The following is a 26674-nucleotide window of genomic DNA, read 5'->3' on the forward strand; positions in this document are numbered from 1 at the left end:
AGACTACTAATTGCTTCTCTAGAGTTTATCTTCTCTTATTATCACTGATAAAAATAGCAACTTCTTTCTAACTCCAATACAACCTATCTTGAGTAGAAGGGCAGATATAGATCCTGTTCCATCTGTTACCACAGGAGAAGAAATTCACTTACTGAGGAAATTCATTTATTTTTTATTTATTTATCTTAAACTCAAAGTTGGGATAATGATTGGTTCCTCAGATGGTAAGATATTATCCTGAACTCATTTGCAACTTTTCAATAAAATATAGAGCTCTGCGAATGTGCTTCTTTTGTTAAATGCCAAATTCTCAGTACCTAAAACAGTGCTTGACATATATACTATTCACTCAAAAAGCCTATTTGGAGTGAACTGACTCAAATTAAAGTATACGCTGTAAAACATATATCTGTATTTAGAAAAGTACATTGAAGTTGAGGGGCACTTGGGCTGTTTACAAGCTTTAGCTATTACAAACTGTGTTGCTATAAACATGGGTGAACATATATCACTGTGGATGATTCTTTTAATTCTTTTGGGAAGATACCCAGCAGGGAGAAGATGTGGTTTTTTTATAAAATGGAGTACTACTCAGCCATAAAGAATGAGAAACTGGAGACATTTACAGCTAAATGGATGTACATTGAGGCCATCCTCTTAAGTGAAATAAATAGGACACACGTGTAAATACCAAATAGTTTCTCTAGTGTGAGAAACTGAAACTGTAATTAAGGATCAAAACGATTAAAATGAGTAACTGATAATTTGAAATTCTAAGAAAAGGTTCAAAGGAGTCGGGGTGGCAGGAGGGGAAGGGGAGAGATCAGAGTTACAGGCTGGAATCTGGAAAGAATCCATATATAGATTGTGTTTAAAACTATAGGAAGAGATTAAATAGAGACTGGCTGGAGCTCATCAGTGGGTTGGGAAGGAAGAGTCACTGAGATCAAAGGAGAGAAGGTTATGTTTCCAGAGGAAGCACATGCAACTATGTATAGTACACAGTACTCGATAGTGTGATAAATGACTGTTACTGTTTTAGGTACTTATCATAATATGCTGTGCTTTTCACCCTTTAGAGCATAATCCTACTTATATAAAAGAGTTTACTATAAAACAGTGCGCTGCTATGTCAGTGGTAGCCTCATGTATCTCGTGTTTAACTGCGTATTTGGATAATACCAAGGGCCATCACAAATGATTGACGTATACCTTTGCAATTTGCATTTAGAAATTAGCACTCTGTGTGGTACTTTGCGATACACATGGATTAAATTGCCTAATAACATATTTCTCAGATTCTATTTCCATCATGTGTCACATGACTATATTGAAATTTCAATTTTTAAAAATTTGGCCTATGTGGAGTCTACTAATTAGAATTTTTTCTCCCGACTACTATTTGTTCAATATTAGTTTTGAAAATCTTTCTAAAACAAATCACATCTTCTGATGTCTTGTTAATGCTTGAGATTTTTTTTTTAATTATGTGGAAAAATGTTTAATTACTTTTCAGTTTTGCATTGGTTGAGTTCTATTATATTTGAATATTATTATAGTTTTTTTCCCTTGCATTGCTTTTCTTTGAATAATTTTAATTTTTGTATATGTGTGTTTAGTGAATGATAATAGTTATACATTTTAAATAATTTTTTTAAATTAAAATAATTTTAAAAAAGAAAAGTATATTGGAATCTCTATGTATTAATGACAATGAAAGACCAATAAGTGTATTATATCAGTCTTTATATTATATAATTTGTATGTGCCACAGAAGAGGATTTATTTAGTCTAAATATGTAATTGAGTATATATAAGAAAAAGCTTTGCTATCATGTAATTCGTAAAAACTTAGGCTTGTGTAGTGCTCAGTAATTTGCAAAACTTTATATACATATCTATACATGTATGGATATAAACATTCATGATACAACTATACATGTATTGTATGTGACATTTCTACATTACATATTTTAAATAGCATATATACACATGCTGAATGAGGTAGACATCAGTATTCACTCTTTATTGATAATAAAACCAAAGTTCTAAGAAAACGAATGTCGTGTAATTAAGTGAAGACATAGTATAAAAGTAAACTGAAGACTAAACTCCAAGTAGAAGGTGAACCTTCTACCTGCTTTTAGCTGGATACTTAGAAGGCAATATATTTTACTTGAAATTACACCAACTGTGTCTTATAATCAACATTGTCTTCACACCAACCCTGTATCAGAGAGTGGGTAATAACCTAGACAGGATAACTTGCCATTTGTAGATATGCGAAAATGCATTTCTTGGCCGTCATCTTTGGGTGCTTGAGTTTATCGTCTCTATAAAATATTTTATTATTAAATAGCACATAAACTGAGATTTACTTCTCGTTCTTTAAAAAATCAAACTCAGAAAGCACAGACCAATGAAGCTGTGCTCCAGGGGCAAATAAGAGACAGCCCACAGCCATGCCAATGTAGAAGGGCAAAGTAAACAGGACCACTGGCCCCTCAGCCCCGCCTCCCACCTCGGCAGCCACTTGAGGGCTGGGGCTGGAGAAAGGCAGCAAGGCATCATCCCTCCCTGCCCCGTGTCCCCAGACAGCACTGCACACCACCAGCCGTGCTCACCTTGCTGTCTCCTTCCACTCCATCTCCTGCCCATCCACAGCCAGAAGCTCATCCAGCTCAGTGAAGAGCTGAGGGGGTGCCGGGCTATCATCCTCCTCTCCCAAGATGAAGCGGATGCGCTCTGCAGCAGGCGAGACTGCAGAAGTGAAAATACTGTGGTTAAACATTGGCTGGACAACCCTGAGGAAAGTGTAGCTCCAGGTTCTTCCTCTCTCCCCAAGGTCACTGGGCTTCCCTTCCATGTTTTCAAGAGACATCTTTCTTGCTCAGCCTCTCTTATCCCAACCTAAAACCACAACGACATTGAAGCCTGTCTCTCTTCCTCTAGTCCAAACTAGAGCTCCGTTCTCCTCCACTTTCCAAAGGACTGAGCCCAGTTCTATGTGATGTGGGACCAAGAACCTTGAGCCCTCAGATGAGCCGAGGTCCCCTCATACTATTCCCCTCCCTCCGGACAAATGACCTGTCCAAAATCATGAGATAGCAATCAGCGTGGACCAATCACTTCTTCACGTACTGTGGGAGGGGCAACCGGACACCCCAATCCTGAGTTTTCCTCTGGCCCCCGCCTCCCACCCACCCTCTGTCTAGTGTTGAAGCCTATGCTCTTGCAGGTTCTCACTGCCCAGAACTTTGTGAACTGCAAAGTTGATGAAGGAATATTTAACAAGATAGGATCTCTTCTTTACATAATGGCAGTACCCAAAAACATTTGGTCACACTTCAGTGCACTTGAAAAACAAGCTCAAGTAAAATATTGTACACCTGAGGGGGGCGGGACCTTTCTAATACACTTAAGCACATAATTGAATGCCCTACTAGCTCCTTTTGACCCCATCTCCTGAAAAGTCATGTAATGAAAAATTAACTAGAATTTACTTTGGGTTTTGAATTATTTTCTCTCTTGAGAGAAGGAGAGAGACAGAGAGAGAGGGAAAACACACTTAGAAATTAAATTGATGGCCACTTTACAAAACTAAGGCCTATAAACACTTTTATAATCCTTGGGTAAAACCAAGAACAGCACAATATAGAACAAAATATGATTGAGTAGATCAAAATTTATTTACTACAAATAAATTCATGAAAAACATTTAAGCTAAGTATAATAAAGATTAATTCTTAAATATGTATACATATATATATTTATCTATTAAAATGGCAATAATGAAAGACATGTAGGGAAGGGATGGAAGAAGAAGGAAAGGGGATGAAAAAGGAATTCAGACGTGTTAGGTACATAGACCGACTCCATACAAGGAATGTACTACAAACATGTACTAATGAAAAATTTTAAATGGTAACAATGAAAAAGAGAATGAGGCAGTGGTCCGACCAGGAGGAGGGCAGTGTAGTCTTGGCCGCACTGTGGAAACCTCCACCAGGACAGTTCTCCCTCCCTGGGCCTCTCTCCTCCTGCCCTCGAGTGTCCTCGCCTCCTAGGCCTCTCGTATCCGATACCGTGGGGTGAGGTGAGAGGAGGCCCGGGGAGGGTGATCACGCCAAGGAGCCGCAGTCTCTAGCAAGATGACAGAAGTCCTGACAACAACTGACTCCCAGAAACTGCTACACCAGCTGAATACCCTGTTGGAACAGGAGCCTAGATGTCAGCCAAAGGTCTGCGGCTTGAGACTAATTGAATCTGCACATGATAATGGCCTTAGAATGACTGCAAGACTGAGGGACTTTGAAGTGAAAGATCTTCTTAGTCTAACTCAGTTCTTTGGCTTTGATACAGAGACATTTTCTCTAGCTGTGAATTTACTGGACAGATTCCTGTCTAAAATGAAGGTACAGCACAAGCACCTTGGGTGCTGGACTCAGCTACTTTTATTTGGCAGTAAAATCAATAGAAGAGGAAAGAAATGTCCCATTGGCAACTGACTTGATCCGAATAAGTCAGTATTGGTTCACAGTTTCAGATTTGATGTGAATGGAAAAGACTATTGGAGAAGGTGGGTTGGACGGTCAAAGCTACCACTGCTTTTCAACTTCTACAACTCTATTATTCTCTCATTCAGGAGAGCTTGCCCTTTGAAAGGAAAACTAGCCTAAATTTTGAAAGACTAGAAGCTCAGCTTAAGGCATGTCACTGCAGGATCCTATTTTCCAAAGCAAAACCTTCTGTGTTAGCCTTGTCTGTCATTGTATTGGAGATCCAATCACAGAAGTGTGTAGAGTTAACAGGAGTAGAATGTCTTCAGAAACATTCCAAGATAAATGGAAGAGATCTGACCTTCTGGAAAGAGCTTATATCCAAGTGTTTAACTGAATATTCAAAAAACAAGTGTTCCAAACCAAATGTTCAGAAGTTGAAATGGATTATTTCTGGGTGTACTGCATGGAAACTGAAGGATAGTTACTATAGAATAACTCACCTTCCAACAATTCCTGAAATGGTTTCTTAATTGGTAATTTTGTTTGTTATTCTCTTTATAGAGAAAATTGTATAATTTTCTCCTACAATTGAAGTATTGAAATATTATCTTCAAAATATACCAACTGGAGTTGGAATAGCAAAAGGGAAAAACTGGTATCTCCAATCTAGTCAGCTAACGTTTGAAGGCATTTGCTATATATAAGGTACAATACCCGACGGGCTGAGCATGGTGGTGCATGCCTGTAATCCTAGCACTTGGGAGGCTGAGACAGAATGATTGTGATATGCGTTTGAGGCCAGCCTGAGCTACACAGTGAGTTCAAGTTCAGCCTAAATTAGACAGCAAGACCGTGTCTCAAAAGAACTTAAAAAAAACCCTTAGGAATTTCCAATCTCTGATACATATGTTAACCATTTCATTAAATTAGCAGCTTAGAAAACAACGTCCTCTTTAATAATCTGAATTTTAAGGTAGTGCTGAAGTAATGCTTTTTTAATTGCACATTTTGCTAACTGTTGCCCTAAGCTCCAGCTCATTTAAAGTTAAAATAGGACCAAAAGTTTGATCCATATATGAACTAATTGGAGATTGTTAGCTTATAAGCAGAATCATTATGAACTTGAATGTTACACCTAAAGAAAAAGTAATATAAAGCAGATGATCGCTTTTGGGTTTCTGAAAATTGCTAGTATGTCTCAACATACTGCTATTGCAATTGGAATAATAGAAAGTAATTATATTCATAAAAAACAAATTCAGTCACTGCATATATTCTATATAATTTTGCCATCTAAATTTATTAACTTACAGTAATGAGTTATCTTTTCCTGCTCAAAACTGAATGTTAATATTTAATACAGCCACATATGATTATGAAACTTGGGCATGAAAAATTTACTTTTAACAGCTAGTAGTATTTAGGTAAACTTTTGATAAGTTGGGGGTTTTTGTTCTTTACATAAATAGTATTACTGCAGCAACAAAAAAATTTCTTTGAAGCCTTTCTCCACAACCCTGAACTATGGATTCCTTAATGTTATAATGGATTTAAATTATGAACCCTTGGGCCAGGGATTTAGCTCAGTGGTGCCACCCCGCCTGCCTCGCAAGCACAAGGGTCTGAGTTCGATCCCTGGTACAACGAAAAAAACAAAATAAATTATAACCCTCAAAACATCACAACTAGATTAGTATGATGTTCTCCATCTTTGGAAAACTGCCTAATTAATGCTGTAGTAAGATTGTTTAGATTTGAATTCATCTGTAAACCTAAAGACAAAAATGTGAAACAATACAAGCCTGAAGAGGTGAACTGTGAATCTTCATTTCTAACATTAATTTAACTTTCTATACTGTATCAATATACTATATTTATGTGATTTGGAAAATGGTAACCGACTTTATTTAAATGTTAAATTTTAAATTATGAGGTTTACATCAAAACCAACATTTCACACATGCACTTTTTAAAGGCATAATAAGGTTTTATTCTAGACAATGTAATGGTTTCTTGGCACCCATAATGCAAGTAATAGATAGTTCAGAGATGAGAATGTTATTGCTATATGAGGATTACATTTAAAATTAAAAATATTTTGCATTAAGCCAAAAATATAGACCTACTAAGTTTGGCATATTCATTGAGCTATCTATCTTTAATGTTTCTTCTAAAAAACAGGTGACATTTGTATCAGTGATAAAAATTTCTATACAAAATCTACTTCCTCAGTCTTATCTAGTTCCATTTAAAAAATATATGTTCTATTATATTACATAGTTAAGTCAAAATCAATTACCACTCTGAAAACTTGCTTTATCCTAAGTTCTGGCTAGATAAAGCATTCCAGGTTTTACTATGGACTGTTTCTATAAAACTGCCATTGCTTTCAGTTTTGTTTTGTTTTGTTTTGCTTTTTTAAGGAATAGAATATACTTTCACAAATGTCCATAATGTGTCTTAAGAAAAGTAAGGAGGCACCACCATAATTATGAGATTGCTGAGGTAGTGTTTGGAATTCTCCATATGACCCAATCAATATAAGGAAATGTACATATATTGTTAGTGTTGTAAAAAGTTAGTGCAGCCTGAAGCCTAAGTCCATCCAGAATGGATGTAACCAATTTGGACATCATGTTACAGATAACTAAGCATTGAAAAATGAACCAAAGAACCACAGCATATTCTACCTTTAACTTCTTGTAAACCATGTTTTGTGGATACCTTCAGTTTTACCATAAGGCTGATATATTTCAATATTTTGAAAACATCAGTATTAATTTTGAGTTGGCAGAGGTAAACTAACCAACTATCTTTATGTTTGGTACTGAGATATACTTTTCAATAAAATTATTGAAATGCAAAAAAAAAGAAAAAGAGAGTGATTGTGCTCAATGTTTATGAATCATGCAATGCATCATTTTGTGGGGTGCTAATGGGCCTAAATGCAAACACCCCTATAAAGGAAATAGGGAAGGATAGATATGAAAATATACCTGTAGTTCTTCCACAAAAATTCATCCATTCCAGATTCATAATTGCATGCAGATCCCAGCAAAAAGCCCACAGGGACCAGAGCAGTGTGGTTGCAGGCATGTCTTAGCTAGGGCCTCGCCCCAACCCCAGCAGCTTGGAAGCACAGGCTCAGTGAAAGGCATTCCCAGACAAGAGCTACTACAGGGGCAGGCCCCAGGCAGAGGCACACCCAGATGCCATCCCAAGTGTGCACAGGCCCCAGCTAGAAGCCCGCCCAGACAACAGGTCAGCTCAAGGACTCAGAAGTCCACCATTCTGAACCCAGGAGTTGGTTCAGGAGTGAATAGCAGAGGAAAGGCCTCTCAATGGCTTGGTGAGAATTGAAGTACACTTGGTGAGCAGAAAGTTGCCTCAACAAAGATGCAGTAGGCTGCATCTGTTGCAATGAGAAGACATGTAAACAAGTCTCAAAACCAGAATTCCACATCACCTGAGGCAACTGCAAAGGGCAACAAGATGGAACAACCTGATACTCGACAACCTGGACCCCTTGAACTGGCAAGGAAAGAAAATATGGAAAAAATGAAATCAGAAATAATTTCTCAGATAAAAACAAAGATTGTGTCCATAGTGTGAGACATGATTAATAAATATAGAGCAGACACAGATAAAAAAAAATAGAGGAGCCGAGGAACATGATGGAATCCCAACATAGGAAACAAATGGAATCCATAAAACAGATACAGACAGATATCCAGGAGATTAAGAACTCCATTGACAGTTTATGTAGCAGAACAAGCCACTGTGTGGACAGAATATCAGATATAGAAGATAGGATTGCAATTAGTGACCAGGAAAAGAAAAATTTCTTAAAAATAGTAAGGGACAATGAGTAATCAGTCCACCACCTACTAGATGATGCAAAGAAAAATAACACAAGATTCAGTCAATGAAGAAACAGGACAAAATGCAAAAGACATTAAAAAACTTTCACAGAAGTGATGGCAGAAAACTTGCCAAGCAGGGGAAAAGAACTTGACATACAAATAAGTGAAACAAATAGGACTTCAACTAGCCATGATCAAAAAAATCTACACCTAGGCATATAATAGTTAAGATTCCAGAAATCCAATAGAAGAACAAAATTCTGCAAGCAGTTAAAGAAACAAAACAAATCACATACAAAGGAAAGCCCATCAGAATCACAGAAGACTTCTCAACACAAACCATCAACGCAAGAAGAGCCTGGAGTGAAGTATTTCAAGCCCTAAAAGAAAATAACTTCCAACCCAGATTGATGTACCCTGCAAAATTATCTTTCAAAATTGATGGAGAAATGAGATACTTTCATGACAAAGAGCAACTTAGGAACTTCATGAATACCAAACCAGCACTCCAAAAAATTTTAAACAATATCCTAGGGAAACACAAACAGGATCACAAGCCCAGGAAGGCCAGCAGAATGAATCCATCAGGCACGACAAGAAATTAAATGCAAAGGGGGAGAATCCAACAAAAAGAAAAAGTCATGACAAGGATAAGTCAATACATATCAGTTATAACCATCAATGTTAATGATCTCAATTCACCAGTCAAAAGAAATAGACAACAGAATGGGTCAAGAAGCAAGATTCAACAATATGCTGCATACAAGAAATGTGCTTAATTCAAAAAGAAACTCATAGACTGAAAGTTAAAGGGTGGAAAACAATACTCCATGTGACAGGAACCCGAAAAAAAGTAAGAGTAGCTATTCTCTTGGCAGATCAAATGGATTTCAAACCAACACTGATTAAGAGAGACAAACAAGGACACTACATCCTTGTGAAGGGAAAAATCCAAGAGGAAGAGATGACAATCAGAAATACATATGCATCAAATACTAGCACACCCAACTATATAAAACAAACACTAACAGATATGAAAAATCAAATAAGCACTAATAACAATAGTAGTGGGGGACCTCAATGCTCCACTATAACAAGCAGATCGATCAACTAGACAGAAAATAAACAACAAAATACTACGACTCAATCAAACTCTTGAACAAATGAACTTAAAAGATATTTACAGAGTATTCCACCCCATGAAAGCAGAATACACATTCTTTTGAGCCGCACATGTGTTGTTCTCCAAAATAGACCATATACTCATTCACAGAGCAGGTTTAAGTAAGTGCAAAGGAACTGAAGTAATCCCCTGTATATTGTCAGACCATAGTGCAGTGAAATTGGAGATCAATAGCAAAAAAAACACAAGAATTTCACAAACACAAGGAAATTCAACAACACGTTTCTGAAAAACCAATGGGTCACAGAGGAAATTAAAGAAGAAATCAGACAGTTTCTGCAATTAAATGACAATGTCAATACAACATATCAGAATCTATGGGGCACAAGGAAAGCAATCTTTTGAGGGAAATTCATAGCAGTGAATACTCATATTAGGAAAACACAACAAGTTCAAACAAACAACCTGATGCTGAACCACAAGCTTTTAGAAAAAGAAGAGCAGGACAAGCCCAAAGCTCAGACAAGGGAGGAAATTATAAAAATCAGAGCAGAAATCAATGAAATGGAGACTAAGAGAATATTACCCAAAAAAATCAATTAAGCAAAGAGTTCAGTCATCAAAGGAATAAACAAAATTGACAAACCTTTAGCCAACTTTATCAAAAAAAGGAAACAAAAGACCTAAATCCATGCAATTAGGAATGAAAAGGGTGAAATTACAATGGACCCAGCAGAAATCCAGAGGATCATCAATACCTACTTGCAGAGCCTATATGCCAATAAGATGGAAAACACAGAAGAAATGGACAGATTCCTAGATACATATGAATTACCAAAGTTGAACAAAGAAGACCTAAAAATTCTAAGCAACTCAATATCAATCAAAGAAATTGAAAATGTAATTAAAAATGTACCAACTAAGAAAAGCCCAGGTCCTGATGTCTTCACTGCTGATTTCTACAAGACATTTAGAGAGGAACTACTGCCACTACTGTTTAAACTCTTCAATGAAATTGAAAGGGAAGCAGTACTCCCAAATTCATTCCTGGAAGCAAGCATCACCTTGATCCCCAAAGCAGAGAAAGACCCAACTGCAAAAGAGAACTATAGGCCAATCTCACTAATGAACATAGATGCAAAAATACTTAATAAGATAATGGCAAACAGAATGCAGAAGATCATCAAGAAGATCATACACCCTGATCAAGTGGGATTCATCCCAGGGATGCAGGGATGGTTCAATATATGAAAATCAATTAATGTAATACACTATATCAATAGAGCCAAGGACAAAAACCATATGATTATCTCCATAGATGCAGAAAAAGCATTTGACAAAATCCAACATACTTTTATGATAAAAACCCTGCAAAAAATTGGAATAGATGGTCTCTACCTCAAACTGATAGAAGCCATCTATGAAAAACCAACAGCCAATATCATACTAAATGGTCAACAACTGAAATCATTCACACTAAAATCAAGAACAAGACAAAGATTTCCACCATCACAGCTCCTGTTCAATATACTTTTGGAAACATTAGCCACAGCAACTAGACAAGAGAAAGAAATAAAAGGAATAAAGATAAGAAACTAAGAAATTAAATTGTCATTATTTGTAGATAACATGATACTCTATATAGAAGACCCCAAGAACTCCACCAAAAGTCTTCTAGACTTGACCAAATTCAGTAGCACAGCTGGATACAAGGTCAACACACAAAAATCAATAGCTTTCCTCTACATGAACAGCAGACTCACTGAAAGAGAAACTGGAGAAATAACTGCCTTCACAATAGCATCCAAAAAATAAATATGTAGGAATCAACCTAAGGAAAGATATCAAAAACTGTACTCTGAAAACTATAGCACTTTGAAAATAGGGATCGAAGAGGATATCAGAAGATGGAAAGACATCCCTTACTCCTGGGCAGGAAGAACCAATATAGTAAAACTGGCCACACTTCTAAAACTGCAATATAGATTCAATGCAATCCCAATTGAAATTTCAGGAGCATACTTCACAAACCTTGAGAAAACAATCCAAAAATTCATTTGGAACAAGAAGAGATCTAGAATAGCAAAGGTATGGGGTATCACAATTCCCAACTTGAAACTACAGTACAAAGCTACTGTGATAAAAAAAAAAAAAAAAAAAAAAAAAAAAAAAAAAACAGCATGGTACTGGCAAAGAAACAGACTTGAGGACCAGTGGAACATATTAGAAGATGCAGAAACAACACCAGACACAATCAGCCATCTCATCTTTGACAAAGGAACCAAACACCCTCACTGGAGGAAAGATACCCTCTTTAATAAATGGTGTTGGAAAATTAGGGTTTCAACTTGCCAAAGATTAAAACTAGACCTATATCTCTCACCATCCACTAAATTAAAATCAAAATGGATTAAAGATCTAAATATTAAAACAAAAATGCTAAACTGGCTGGAAGAGAGGTTAGGTAAAACTCTTGAAGACATTGGCGTAAGAAAACATTTCATGAACAAAACCTCAATTGCACGTGAACTAGCACAAAGATTCAACAAGTGGGATCTCTTCTTATTAATAAGCTTCTGCACAGCAAGAGAAACCACCAGCAGTGTGAAGAGACAACCCACAATGTGGGAAAAAATTTTTACCAGCTGTTCCTCAGACAAAGGTCTACTATCTAGAATATATAAAGATCCTAAAAAAATCAGACCTCCCAAATTTAAAGATCCAAGCAAAAAATTGGCATCTGAAATGAACAGACATTTCCCACACAAAGAAGTAAAAATAGCAAATGAACATATGAAAAAATGTTCAACATCACTGGTCATTCAAGAGATGCAAATGAAAACAATGCTGAGATTCCACCTCACCCCAGAAAGAATGGCTGCTACCATGAAATCAACCAATAACAAATGCTGGAGGGGCTGTGAGGAAAGAGGAACCCTGCTCCACTGTTGGTGGGAGTGTAGACTGGTGAAACCACTGTGGAAATCAGAATGAGATACCTCAAAGAACTGGGGCTGGAGGTCCCATTTGACACAGCTATTCCCCTGCTGGGTATCTTCCCCAAAAAATCATACCACAGTGATACATGTGCACCCATCTTCATAGTGGCACAATTTGTAATAGCTAAAACTTGGAAACAGCCCAAATACCCATCAACTGGAGACTGGATAAAGAAGATGTGGTTTTTTAATAAAATGGAGTACTACTCAGCCATAAAGAATGAGAAACTAGAGACATTTATAGCTAAGTGGATGCCCATTGAGGCCATGCTCATAAGTGAAATAAATAGGACACACATGTGTTAATACTGAATAGTTTCTCTGGTGTGAGAAACTGAAAGTGTAAATAAGGATCAAAATGTATAATAGATAACGTGAAATAGGAAGAAAAGGTCCAAAGAGGAAGGTGAAGTGGGAAGGACATGGGAAAGGGGAAAATGGAATTAATATGAGAAAATGAAAAAATGGAAACAAAGTCTTTGTAAATAGAGAGGTGTTGAGGGGTTTAAGGGAGGGCAGGGGAATGGGGAAAATATAAGAATCAAGATATATTATGTAAAGGTACAAATCTCCAATGATGAATGTCATCATATTTTATACCTAAAATGTACCAATAAAATTAATTTTAAAAAATTCTTCCATTCCAAATAGTTACCTCAAAAATTTTGCTATAAAATGATCATTGCAACATTGTTTGTAATTGAGATAGAAAACTCCTAAATATCCAAAAGGAGGATTAGTTAAATAAAATGTGGTACAAATATACAATAAAATATCATGGGTCAGGGGAGGATTTAGCTCAGTGGTTCTGGCACCTGCCTTATAAGCTGAAGGTCCCAAGTTCTATCCCTGGTACCAAAAAAAAAAAAAAATCATGGGTCATAAGACATGAAGTCAAGATTGCCTTTTTTAACATGTCATATAAAATTAAATGGAAAAATAAGAAAACAACACGTGTATCCATAAATGCAATGAATGAACACAGCCCTCATTTTGCTCAGTTCCAACATGCATGTACTTAATTTCAGTCACTGCAGACTAAATACCATTGATTCCTCAATCACAGCTCCACTTCAGGCTGATGTCGTATGCTAACTCGTAATTACATAAGGCGCAAGCATGGCTGCTGCTCTTCTAGCCATAGATAAGTCCGTGCCTAACAACTGAGTGTCCTGATCATGAACTGGTCAGGAGACTTCTGTCTATAAGTGACTGGCTACTGAGTGCATGTAAGTCAGTTCACACACAAACTGTAACGGCAAAGTGTATAGTGGTGTTGTCTTGTTGTCTCCCCAAGAAAAATCCACATGGCACCAACAGTAAACAAAAGAGAAAATTGGCCAACAAAGATGAAAGTATGTCAGAGAGACAAAAATCGATGGCATCAGAAGAGAAATTTGAACCAAATATGAATAGAGCTATAGATAATGTCATAGTCATTGGAATGCTGGTTATGGTGTCATCTGTCATTCAAAAGACTCTGGATTGTAGTGAAGGCAAACTTACCAACATACAGAAGGAAAGTAGTCATGACAGAAAAAAGACAATGTCTTAGAAAAAGTGAAACTGGCAAAAATAAAAAATAAAAAACCTTTATATAAAGAACTATAGGAAAACTTTCTTGACATGGAAATCACAAAGGACAAAATGCCACAAGCAGACAAAAATGTGGTAGGACAGCTTGTCCAGATACTGAAAGGAAAACATGTGCCCTTCTGTTTCCTGAGTTGTATGCTAGGAAGGTAAGGGCCACTGACACTGATAAGATTTCCCACAGCAATAAACCACTTAAATCTCAATGTTTCTAATATTCTAAATTAATTGTGTACTAAATAATTATGAGTTTTAGCTTATTTTGTGTCCCTGTACCTTTAGAGCTAACATCAAAAGAGATCCTAATGATCAAATAAAAATTTAAAGGTCATGAAACAATAGTAACTTTTCTCACAGATTATTAGGGTCATCTTGTACTGTTTTCAAAGTGCATGGTCATTTTTATGGTCTTGAACTACTGTATCTTGAACTACTGCCCACATATTTAGATATGAAGGAATACTTAACTATTTTTTACACATTAATAAAGTTCGTCTTTAGGGCTTATATTTTCTTCCATTTACTTTTGTATAAACTCAAAGTATGTACAATTTTTTCACATACTCATTCAGCAAACACTCACGGAGCATGGTCTATGTTCTCAGTAGGCTTTGCTTCAGACTCAGAAGATAAAACAAAATGATGTGACATAAAGGTCCCCATTCTCATCATTCAGGTAGAGAAAATAAACATTAACTAAGCAATTAATTAGTTAAGTGAATCAAGAAATTAGTACATAAACCAAGAAAAAAATATTTGCTAACTACAGTGGAAGTATTTGCAGAATGTGAAGGTAATTGAATACATATTCACATAAGGTTCAATGACATGTTTTATGTCTGTAATTAGAAAATGACTTAAATTTCTTAATATCTCTGGGCAAAAATTCTCAAGTTGAAGGCTTTTGTATAAAAAAATCTGCAATGCCTTTCCCATCAAGAAATTGGAAGTGTAATTATTTTAAGGAATCAGGGAGGGCATGAACATGAAGAAATGATGAGCAAAATTTCATTAACTTTTTATCAGCATTCAACATCAAAAGATAACAGTGGCTTTCATAAGGGAGAAGTCTCAGGTTAGACAATCAACTTTCTGTACATCTATAAAGTCATGATACAGGTTGATGGTCACCTGTACTGGAGAATGTTTCTCCAACTTAAAAGAATCTCATGCACTACAGTGTCGTTCCCCACTCATATCTACCCCACAAAGCCCTCTGGTATTCTCCATTTATCCAGAAAACTCCATTATTCTTTATCAGACAACACCTCAGCAGCAGTGTCTGCAAAACAGAACACTGAGAGAATGGGACACTATCTTCACCTCCAGGTCTTAACCTCCAGGTACTGTGCCTAACACTTCTCTTAGGCTACCTGATTTATTAAATACAGGCCCCTAAGCAACCCATATAGTAATCTTTTAGACAGTAAGTTCAAAACTTGCATGTCATAGACTAGCTTGCTACTCCAGCTGCTCCCCTGCCATTTCTTAGGAATCAGAAGAGGCCAGAGCAACTGTATCTATAGAAGAGGCTCCTCTGGGGCCAGAAGATTGCATTTCCAAATGCTGCCACCACACCGGGGATTTAGCTCAGTGATGCCACCACCTGCCCCCAAATGCCGACATCACTCTCAACATGAAGATATGCAGAGAGTAAGACTTCCTGTAGTGAACAATGTGAGGAATTTGTTGTTCCCCATAACCTACAATGATACAGAAAATGGACTAACTACAAAAGACACTGCATGAGGACTGGAGCCAGACTGTCTATTCCTTACTAACTGTGTGACCTAAGACACATTAATCAACATCTCTGAGTTTTAAATTCCCCACCTGCAAAATGGGATGATGATTATTACAGTAGCTACAATAAAAAAAATTTTTAATTGCTGGTGCTGTCCAGCAAAACTTGCTTAGGTTCCAAGCAAGAAAATTCTCATGGATATTATTGATTTTGAGAGCTGCTGCATGTTGAAAACTTACAGGGTAGGAAAGATAAACACGAAAAGTTGTGACTGTTTTACTTCAATTAACTAAGTAGCTTCTGTGATGGGGCCACATTCACATTCATGGACACAGACCACCGAGAACAAGGGCAAGTAGTAAAACACCTTGAGCCTTACTCTAAAATCAACATGCATCACATATGAACAGATTGTGTTTCTAAGCTATCTTCATCCTACAGAAAACCTGAAGGAAACAGAAAGTACACAGGGAAGAAGAATTAACAAATTAATCGGAATTAAATTAAACCTTGTCAGGAAACCCATAGATCAAAGTGAAGCTAATGTCTCCAACCTGCCTCCATTTCCTTTTTATTCTGTCCTCTGGTTAGAATTTGTTTTGCCTTATTAGAGTAGGGGCAGAACTTCCTGGCAGCCCCTACCTCAGTGGGGTTATCTTTGACCAGTGTCCACAAGCAGGATGACAAGGTCATCCGTCAGGTCATCAGTAGATTCAGCACTTCCAGACCCACTGTGACAAGAAGCCAGCAAATACACAGCAGGAATGTCATCTATCCCCACTCCACCCCAGCACTGCAGACTTCACTCACACCTTACCACACTCACCCCTGCCCGGCTCAGTGCTCCTCTGCAGCTCCACCCAGCTGTCAGGGGTGCAGGAGACAAGGCCAGACAACAACACAGTCCACTCTCTTCTCTCTTTCACAGCACACTCGCCCCAGTCTGTGTGTTCAACCTTATCTCTCACAGAAACCCAGAGTTATCTTGTGACCACGGGAGAGCTAACCACCCATTTTCTTATCCTTTACTCATTCTTCCTCTTTAGAATATTAGAATACTCTTTCATCTCTAAGTGATTCAATTTCCCAGTTTTGAATTCCATCTTCTCCAATATCCCATACTAACCATTCACAAAACCAGGGGACTGTTCCTTACTCAAACCATAGTAAAACCTTTTGCCTGAATGAGCTGTTTAGACACATACAAACAGGCTTCTCCCTATTGCCTAATTTTGTACAGGTAACTTCTCTCCCCAGCTAGACCACCGAACTGGAAGGCTGGCTCTGTGTTTTATGTGTCCTCCTCGAAGACGAACCCAGAACCATCCCCATAACATAGTACTTTAAATATTGATTCAATGAATTAGATAAGGATGAATAAACCTTGGAAATCTTCAAATACATAAATGCATACCATTCACAAACCAAATGTCACATTAACAACTTTGAAACAGAAAGTTTGAAAAACTATCTTTAATCTATCCTACACGTTAATATGTCTTGGCATGGCTGGGAATTTAGCTTAGTGGTTCTGCTGCCTGCCTCGCAAGTACAAGGACCTGAGTTCGATCCCCATACCAAAAAAAAAAAAAAATATATATATATATATATATATATATATATATATCTTGGCATTAGGTATGCATGAGCAAAATACAAGGGCATTCAAGGTTGATTAAGCTTCAAATAAAAGAATGAACACCTTGAGTAAGCTATTTTCCTCTGCTAGACTCAACCTCCCCACCCCAAGGGACCACGAAATGCAATCCGCTAGGACTTTTACTAGCCCTGCTTGGTGTTTTCCTTGTTGCTCTTCTTTATGTTTCACACATCTGGTTCATCCTTCAGCTAAACCCTTCCTGGTGCCCACAAAATTACACAAAAAGCAGATGAATGGCAAAGTGAGTAAGAGAATGAATGAAGGAAAGAATGAACAATATGTATTTTGCCCCAGTTCTTCTGGAAAGATATTTCTCTGCTTCTTTTCTCTTTGTAAATGTATCTTAGAAAATAATATGATAGAATAAAATAGAGTATCTTAGACCTCATAATAACACACTGCTATTTGGGAACGTGATGGTGTCACTAGGAGACAGGGTCAAACCTGTCTGGCCTACCATGGATTCCAACATCTGCAAATGATCAAGTCCCTTGTGGAAAGTGTCAGAGAATATGCATAGAACCTGTAACCACCTTCTGTATATATCAAATCATCTCTAGAGTACTTTTAATACTGAATACAACTAGAAGGTCATTATACTGCATTGGCTAGGCAACAATTACAAGGAAAAGCTCTGTACTAGTAAAAACTCAATGATTGTAGGCCTTCAAATATCTTCAATCACAGTTGGTTAAGTCCCTGGTTATAGAATTTATGCTATGAAAGACTGACTGTATTTATTAGCTTTTAGCATATGCAAATATACTACAGTATTGGTTGAAAGATTATAAAATGTTTAGATGGTGAAGTTCCTGTCCCCATGAATTTATAAATGAGATGATAACATACAATAGGGAAAATTCTATTGATAAAAATATAATATGCAGTAATTAACATTTTTGAATTGTTAAAATATAGCATGCATTATGTTAAATACTTTTCATTTATTACATCATTTACTTTATACCACCCTATATGACAGATAGGGAAACTGAGTTTTAAGAGGGTAAGAGATCCCCAAGATAACATAACAAGTAAATAAGATGACCTCATACCCAGCCTTTGTTATTTTCAAACCCATTTCTTAGCTATCATTTTTTAAATAAATTAATTAAAAGAAAAGCACAGCAACTGTACTTTAGACAAAGGACTGCTATCTAGAATATATAAAGAACTGAAAAAACTCAAATCCCCCCAAATTCAAAGACCCAATTCAAAAATGGGCATCTGTAATGAACAGACATTTCTCAGACAAAGAAGTAAAAGCATCAAAGAAATATATGAAAAAATGTTCAGTATCACTGGTTATTCTAGAAATGCAGATGAAAACAACACTGAGATTCTACCTCACCCCAGAAAGAATGGCTGCTATCAAGAAATCAACCAATAACAAATGCTGGTGGGGTGTGGGGAGAAAGGAATCCTTTTCCATTGTTGGTGGGAGTGCAGACTGGTGCGACCACTGTGGAAATCAACATGGAGATACCTCAAAGAACTAGGACTAGAGGTCCCATTCGACCCAGCTATTCCCCCTGCTGGGTATCTCCCCTAAAGTATTAAAAGAATCATATCACAGTGATATATGTGCAGCCATGTTCATAGCAGCACAGTTTGTAATAGCTAAAGCTTGGAAGCAGCCCAAGTGCCCATCATCTGGAAACTGGATAAAGAAGATGTGGTTTTTTTTAATAAAATGGAGTACTACTCAGCCATAAAGAATGAGAAACTAGAGTCATTTATAGCTAAATGGATGCATATTGAGGCCATCCTCTTAAGTGAAATAAATAGGACACACGTGTAAATACCAAATAGTTTCTCTAGTGTGAGAAACTGAAAGTGTAATTAAGGATACACATGGATGAAATGTCCTAATAACATATTTCTTAGATTGTGTTTCCATCGCGTGTCAAATGTCTGTATTGAAATTTAAATTAGGGAGAAGTTTGGCTTATGTGGAATCTGCTAGCTAACTGGAGTTTTTTTCCAGACCACTATTTGTTCAATGTTGGTTTGGGGGATCTTTCTCAAACAAATCACATCCTCTGGTGTCTTGTTGGTGCTTGAGATGCTTTTTAAAGTTATATGGAAAAATGTTTAAGTGCTTTTCAGTTTTGTTTTGGTTGATTCTATTGTATTTGAATATTATTGTAGTTTTTTCCCCTTGCATTGTTCTTCTTTGAATGGTTTTAATTTCTGTAGGTGTGTGTGTTTGTTAATAGTTATTTTTAAATAAAAATATATATATATAACATTTTTTAAAAAAAGAAAAGCACAGATTGTTAAATGACTAGTACAGAATGTAAATGCATTGGATCTCAGAAGAGGCAGAAATCATACTAGCATATAAAATAGTTCTAAAGTAAATTAATTGAATATTTGGTTCATTACCTACCAAAAGGCAATTTGTGGATGTGCCTTGTTATTTTCAGTCTGGGAAGCATCCCACTGTGGCCACCCTGCAGGCCACCAAAAAGACATTTCTAATAGAAATAATGGTGATAATGAGCAATTCATATTGAGCATGACAAGTCTACATATAAATTCCCTTCAGTAGGTTAAATGAGGACTCCTAGATTTTGCATTTTCTCATAAGCAGAGCCTAAACTCTGATAAAATCTTACTTCTCAAATCAAAGTATAAAAAGAAATACCTACTTATTTATCAATACACTATCATCAACTGGTTTACATTGTTACCTTTTTAAGTATTTGTTTCTGTTCTTCATTCTGAAATAACATTTGTAAGTACATATAATGGTTGTTAAAATTTCCACAATTCATCTAATTATCAGGCCAATGTAGTACTCCAGAAATACACTTAATTGTATATAAAAATCATCCAACTTCATTTTTATATTTTTTAAAAATTTTATTGGTACATTTTATTGGTACATTTTAGGTATACAATTCATTTACATTTATCATTGGGTGCTTGTACCTGAACATGATGTATCTTAGTTCTTATTTTTGTCCCCCATTTTTATACTTATAAGAAATGAGAACTAAATGAATAAAATTTCAGAAACCTATAAAGGTTTAAAATACAACCATCATGGTGGCATCTAAATGATGCACACTCAGTACCTGAAGTACTCTCTTTCTGATTGCATTCTTTCAGTTTCCTTTGGAGAACCATTTTTATACCTATGAGTGTGTCCACTGCGTGGACTCTCTCCCTAACCCAATGACTCAGTCTGGACTATGGGAATACAACAACTCCAGACCACAACAACTCACTTTTGCATGGGCACCTTACATCACCTACACTAGCCAGAATAAGTAAGTGTCAGACTTACTGGAACTATTAGGAGATAAATCTTTACACTGAGAGGCAAAAATGGTAATAAAGGCTATGAAGCACTGATGGCATTCATGCAACTCTAAAGAAAAAGGCTACCTAAGAATAAAGTAAACATGGAAGAACTCAGAACCAAGGCAGAGATAGATGCCTGGCGCTATCATTTAAACAGCTAGATCTAACTGTGCCTGAAGTCAGTCACTTTTCAATCATATGTGACAAGTGTCCTTTAAAGAAATCTGAGTTGAATTTTCTGTCACTTGAAAGCAAAAAGCTAGTGATATACACTTCTATAATTCCATTTGATAGGTTAGAGAAGAGCTAATTTCCATATATTACATTTCACTAAATTAGTTGCATGAACAATCTTTTTCCTATGCCTTAACCTATTGTTACCTCAACAAATCCAGAAAATTACTATCAAGTTGCATGCTAGCAGACTCTAGACAGGTAAATTAGATGGTTACTTTTTCCGTCTCAAATTAGCCAAGAAACTGAAAAAGCCAAATTATTCATTAAAATAGATAATTTTAAACACACACAGATATCTATGTATTAATATACTACCACTCAAGAAAAGATGTCAATTGTCACAATTATTTTTAATATTCCATGACTATTATTCAGCTGTAGGGAATCAACAGCACTCAGAGCCTGGATTTCAGAATACTATTAAACTATAGTACACTTAGAGCAGAGTAAGTTTAAAGAGTTTACTCTGACCTTTGTGGGGAATCATCTCTATCTTATCCTCACACCTTTAAAATATGGTCACTATACTGAAAGTAAAAGAATGAAAAGTAGTTCTTCATGCAAAAGGAACCTGGAAAAAACCAGGGGTACCTATCTTATTTGCAGACAAAGTAGATTTGAAACCAAAACTAATTAAGAGAGACAAAGAAGGCCACTATATCCTTGTAAAGGGAACAATCCAAGAGGAAGAGATGACAATAACAAATATATATGCACCAAATGCTAATGCCCCCAACTATACAAAACAAATATTAATGGACATGAAAAACAAAATAAGCACTAATACAACTGTAGTGGGGGACCTCAATACCCCACGGTCACAAATACACAGATCATCTAGACAAAAATTCAACAATGATATATTAGAACTGAATAAAGCTTTTGAACAAATGAACTTAACAGATGTCTACAGAGTGTTCCACCCCACAAAAGAGAATATACATTCTTTTTGGCTGCACATAGGTCATTCTCCAAAATAAACCACATGCTAGCTCATAGAACATGTTAAAGTAAATGCAAAGAAAGTGAAGTTGTCACCTGTATATTATCAGACCATAGTGCAATTAAACTGGAGACCAATAGCATAGGAAATCGCAAGAACTCCACAAATACATGTAAATTGAATAACACTTTCCTAAACACCAATGGGTCACAGAGGAAATTAAAGAAGAAATTACACAGTTTCTACAATTAAATGATAATGCCAATACAACATACAGGAACCTATGGGACACAGTGAAAGCAGTTCTACAGGGGAAATTCATAGCAGTGAATGCCCATACTAGGAAAACAGTGAGCTCAAACAAACAACCTAATGCTGAACCTCAACCTCCTAGAAAAAGAAGAGCAAGACAAACCTAAAGCTTGTACAAGGGATGAAATTATAAAGATCAGAGCAGAAATCAATACAATGGAGACTAAGAGAACAATACAAAAAAATCGACAAATCAAAGAACTGGTTTTTTGAAAGAATAAATAAAATCAATAAGCCCTTAGCCAACCTTATCAAAAAAAAAAAGAAAGAAAAGGCTCAAATCCATGCAATTAGGAAAGAAAAAGATGAAGTCACAATACACCCAGCAGAAATCCAGAGGGTCTTCAATACCTACTTCAAGAACCTATACTCTAATAAAATGGAAAACACAGAAAAAAATGGACAGATTCCTAGATACATATGAATTACCAAAGTTGAACGAAGAAGATATAAAAATTCTAAAAACCTCAATTACAATCAGTGAAATTGAAAATGTAATTAAAAATTCACCAACAAAGAAAAGCCCAGGTCCTGATGGCTTCACTCCTGAATTCAATAAAACACTTAGAGAAGAACTATTGCAAATACTCATTAAATTCTTCAGTGAAATTGAAAGGGAAGCAATACTCCCAAATTCATTCCTGGAAGCAAGTGTTACTCTGATTCCAAAACCAGGGAAAAACCCAAATGAAAAAGGGAACTATAGGCCAATCTCCCTAATGAACATAGATGCAAAAATCCTCAACAAGATACTGGCAAACAGAATACAGAGGGTCATCAAGAAGATCATACACCCTGACCAAGTCGGATTTATCCCAGGGATGCAAGGATGGTTCAACATATGCAAAGCAATGAGTGTAATACACTATATTAACAGAGCCAAGAACAAGAACCATGTGATCCTCTCATTAGATGCAGAAAAGCATTCAACAGAATCCAACACGCATTCATGATAAAAAAAAATAAACCCTACAGAAAGTTGGAATAGATGGTCTTTATCTCAACCTGATAAAGGCTACCTATGAAAAACCAACAGCCAACATCATACTAAATAGTCAAAAACTGAAAGCATTTACATTAAAATCAGGAACAAGACAAGGATGTCCACTATCACCACTCCTGTTCAGTATAGTTCTGGAAACATTAGCCAAAGCAATTAGAAAAGAGAAAGAAATAAAAGGAATAAAGATAGGAAAGGAAGAAGTTAAACTCATTATTTGCTGATGACATGATACTCTACATAGAAGACTCAAAAAACTCTGCCAAAAGACTTCTAGACTTAATTGGCAGATTCAATAGAGTAGCTGGATACAAGATCAACACTCAAAAATCAATGGCCTTCTTGTACACAAATAACAGACTCACTGAGAGAGAAATTAGGGAAACAATTACTTTCACAATAGCAGCCCAAAAATGAAATATCTAGGAATCAATCTAATGAAGGAAGCAAAAGACCTCTACATTAAAAACTACAGCACTCTGAAAAAAGTCATCAAAGAGGATATCAGGAAATGGAAAGACATCCCTTGCTCCTGGGTAGGAAGAACTAATATAGTGAAAATGGCCATACTTCCAAAACTACTATATAGACTTAATGCAATGTTGATTGAAATTCCAACAACATACTTCACAGAACTAGAGAAAACAATCCAAAAATTCATTTGGAACCAGAAGAGACCTAGAATAGCAAAAGCAATTCTAGGCAACAGAGACGTGGCAGAGGGTATCACAATCTCCAACTTGAAACTATACTACAAAGCTAATGTGATAAAAACAGCATGGTACTGAAAAAAGAACAGACCTGATGTTCAGTGGAATAGATTAGAAGATGCAAAAGCAACTCCAGACATACTCAGCCACCTCATCTTTGACAAAGGAGGCAACCATCCTCACTGGAGGAAAGGTAGCCTCTTTAATAAGTAGTGTTGGCAAAACTGGATTTCAGTCTGCCAAAGATTAAAACTAGACCCTATCTTTCACCATGCACTAAACTAATATCCAAGTGGATTGAAGATCTAAATAGTAAAATGGAAACACTAAACTTGCTGGAAGATAAATTAGGTAGAGCTCTTGAAGACAGTGGCATAGGAAAAGACTTTATGAACAAATCCTCAATAGCATGGGAACTAGCACAAAGAATCAACAACTGGGATCTCTTCTTATTAAAAAGCTTCTGCACAGCAAGAAAAACCAACAGAACTAAGAGACAAACTATAACGTGGGGGGAAAAACGTAGCTGCTTCTCAGACAAAGGACCTCTATCTGGAATATATAAAGAACTTTAAAAAATCAGACCCCCCAAATTCAAAGACCCAATTCAAAAATGGGCATCTGAAATGAACAGACATTTATCAGACAAGGAAGCATCGCAAATAAAATATGAAAAAATGTTCACTATCACTGGTCATTTGAGAGATGCAAATGAAAACAAGCTGAGTTTCCACCTCTCCCCAGAAAGAATGGCTGCTATCAAGAAATCAACCAATAACAAATGCTGGTGGGGATGTGGGGAGAAAAGAACCCTTCTCCATTTTTGGTGGGAGTGCAAACTGCTTCAACCACTGCAGCAATCAATAATGAAGATACCTCAAAAAACTAGGATTAGAGGTCCCATTCAACCCAGCTATTCTCCTGCTGGGTATCTTCCCAAAAGAATTAAAAGAATCACACCCATGATTCTTATATATGAGCAGACATGTTTATGGCAGCACAGTTTGTAATAGCTAAAACATGGAAACAACCCAAGTGCCCATTAACTGGAGACTGGATAAAGAAGATGCGTTTTTTTTTATAAAATGGAGTAGTACTCATCCATAAAGAATGGGAAACTAGAGACATTTATAGCTAAATGGATGCACACTGAGGCCATACTCTTAAGTGACATAAATAGGACACATATGTGTAAGTACAGAATTGTTTCTCTGATGGGAGAAACTAAAAGTGTAAATAAGAATCAAAATGTGGTGTTGGGAAGGGAAGGGGAAAGGGAAGAAGGGAAAGGAAAAATTATGAGAAAAGAAAAAAATGGAAATGAAATCTATGCAAATAGGGAAGGGTTGAGGGGGTGAAAGACACACAGGTAATGGGGTAAAAATAAGAACTAAGATACATCATGTACAGGTGCAAGCACCCAATGATAAATGTAAACATATTGTATGCCTAAAATGTACCAATAAAAGAAAAAAAAGAATCAAAATGTGTAATAGATAATGTGAAATAGGAAGAAAAGTCTAAAGGGGTATGGGACGTAGGAGGGGTAGGGGAAAGGAAAGAAGTGAAAGGAAAATAATATGAGAAAAGGAAAAAATGAAAACAAAGTCTTTGTAAAGGGGGGGGTGGAGGGGTTGAAGACAGGGCAAGGGAATGGGGAAAAAATAAGAACCAGATATATCATGTAAAAGTACAAGTTCCCAGTGATGAATGTGATTGTGTTGTATACCTAAAATGTACCAATAAACTTAATGAAAAAAAAAGTATGGTCACTATAATTTACCTCTGGTTTGCATTAGAAAGATGTTATCAGGACTCAGGTCATATCAATAAGATATACAGAATTTTTAGAACAAAAAAGTGCTCACCCTTATCTTCCCTAACTTACTGTCTTCCTCCTTCTTGAGTTCTGCCAACACAATGAGTTGAAAATATTAGGTCAGGGAACTGTGCAGTGGTGTAATATGTATGTATCCCTTTCACATGTCCCAATAATGATGGCCTAGAATCCAAATAGATTTGGCCCATGAAATTTCAGGAAACACCATATTAAATAACCGTAGGTCACAGCCTTTTTGGTCTATTGATTCTTTAATTATTCCAATCATATTAATTTTAATTAGTCTAGTACTATATTATTTCAATATTTTAAGAATTTCTATTGCAAAGAGAAGCAAAATCCAAATCAAGTCATTTAATTTTCTATAAATTCCACAGTGACCTAAACTAAGTGACAAAGCTCACTAATGATAAAACTAGGCTTCTAAAACACTTTTTTCTGGACTTCACCTTGCATAATAGCATTTTCCCTCCTTCATTTAGTCCATTTTGTAAAATATTCACCTTTAAGGGAAAAAAAATGGGTTCACAGAGCAGTAATAACCCATCTCTACAGACCCGTTTCAGCTGTGTATCATAAGACCTCATTGCCCCAGATAAGTCACACCTAAGCATCCCCTCAGATGTTTCACAAATACTCATCCTTGTCAGGCCAAAAGTGTGGCCCTGTTAAGAAATGACCTGGAGAAGGCCCTCTCTACAGACACCAACACCAGGGCCCAGCACGCACTCATCATACCCTACCAAGGATGTCAACTAACAAAGGAGGCAATGATCAGGTGCCAAAGCAAAACAACAGCAGAAAGGAAAGCCAAAGTCAAAGAAGTCTACACAGCT

At 36.4% G+C, this 26674-nt stretch overlaps 1 protein-coding gene and 1 pseudogene across 9 annotated transcripts in view; one reads left to right on the forward strand and one right to left on the reverse strand.

The window, feature by feature from the left end:
- Positions 1 to 26674, reverse strand: part of Slc4a4 (solute carrier family 4 member 4) — a 393201-nt gene that overhangs the window by 218905 nt on the left and 147622 nt on the right. For all 9 annotated transcript variants that reach the window (XM_087184461.1, XM_087184451.1, XM_087184464.1 and 6 more), the window contains one exon: positions 2625 to 2760. In XM_087184461.1, coding sequence (XP_087040587.1) covers positions 2625 to 2760 — 136 coding nt within the window. The remainder of the gene's footprint in view (positions 1 to 2624; positions 2761 to 26674) is intronic.
- On the forward strand, positions 3565 to 5032 carry LOC106008421 (cyclin-G1 pseudogene; annotated as a pseudogene).

Source organism: Heterocephalus glaber, unplaced genomic scaffold (assembly GCF_053883595.1).
Source record: "Heterocephalus glaber isolate CG9 unplaced genomic scaffold, H.glaber_assembly_v1.0 deba00000281, whole genome shotgun sequence".
NCBI classification, from domain to species: Eukaryota; Metazoa; Chordata; class Mammalia; order Rodentia; family Bathyergidae; genus Heterocephalus; species Heterocephalus glaber.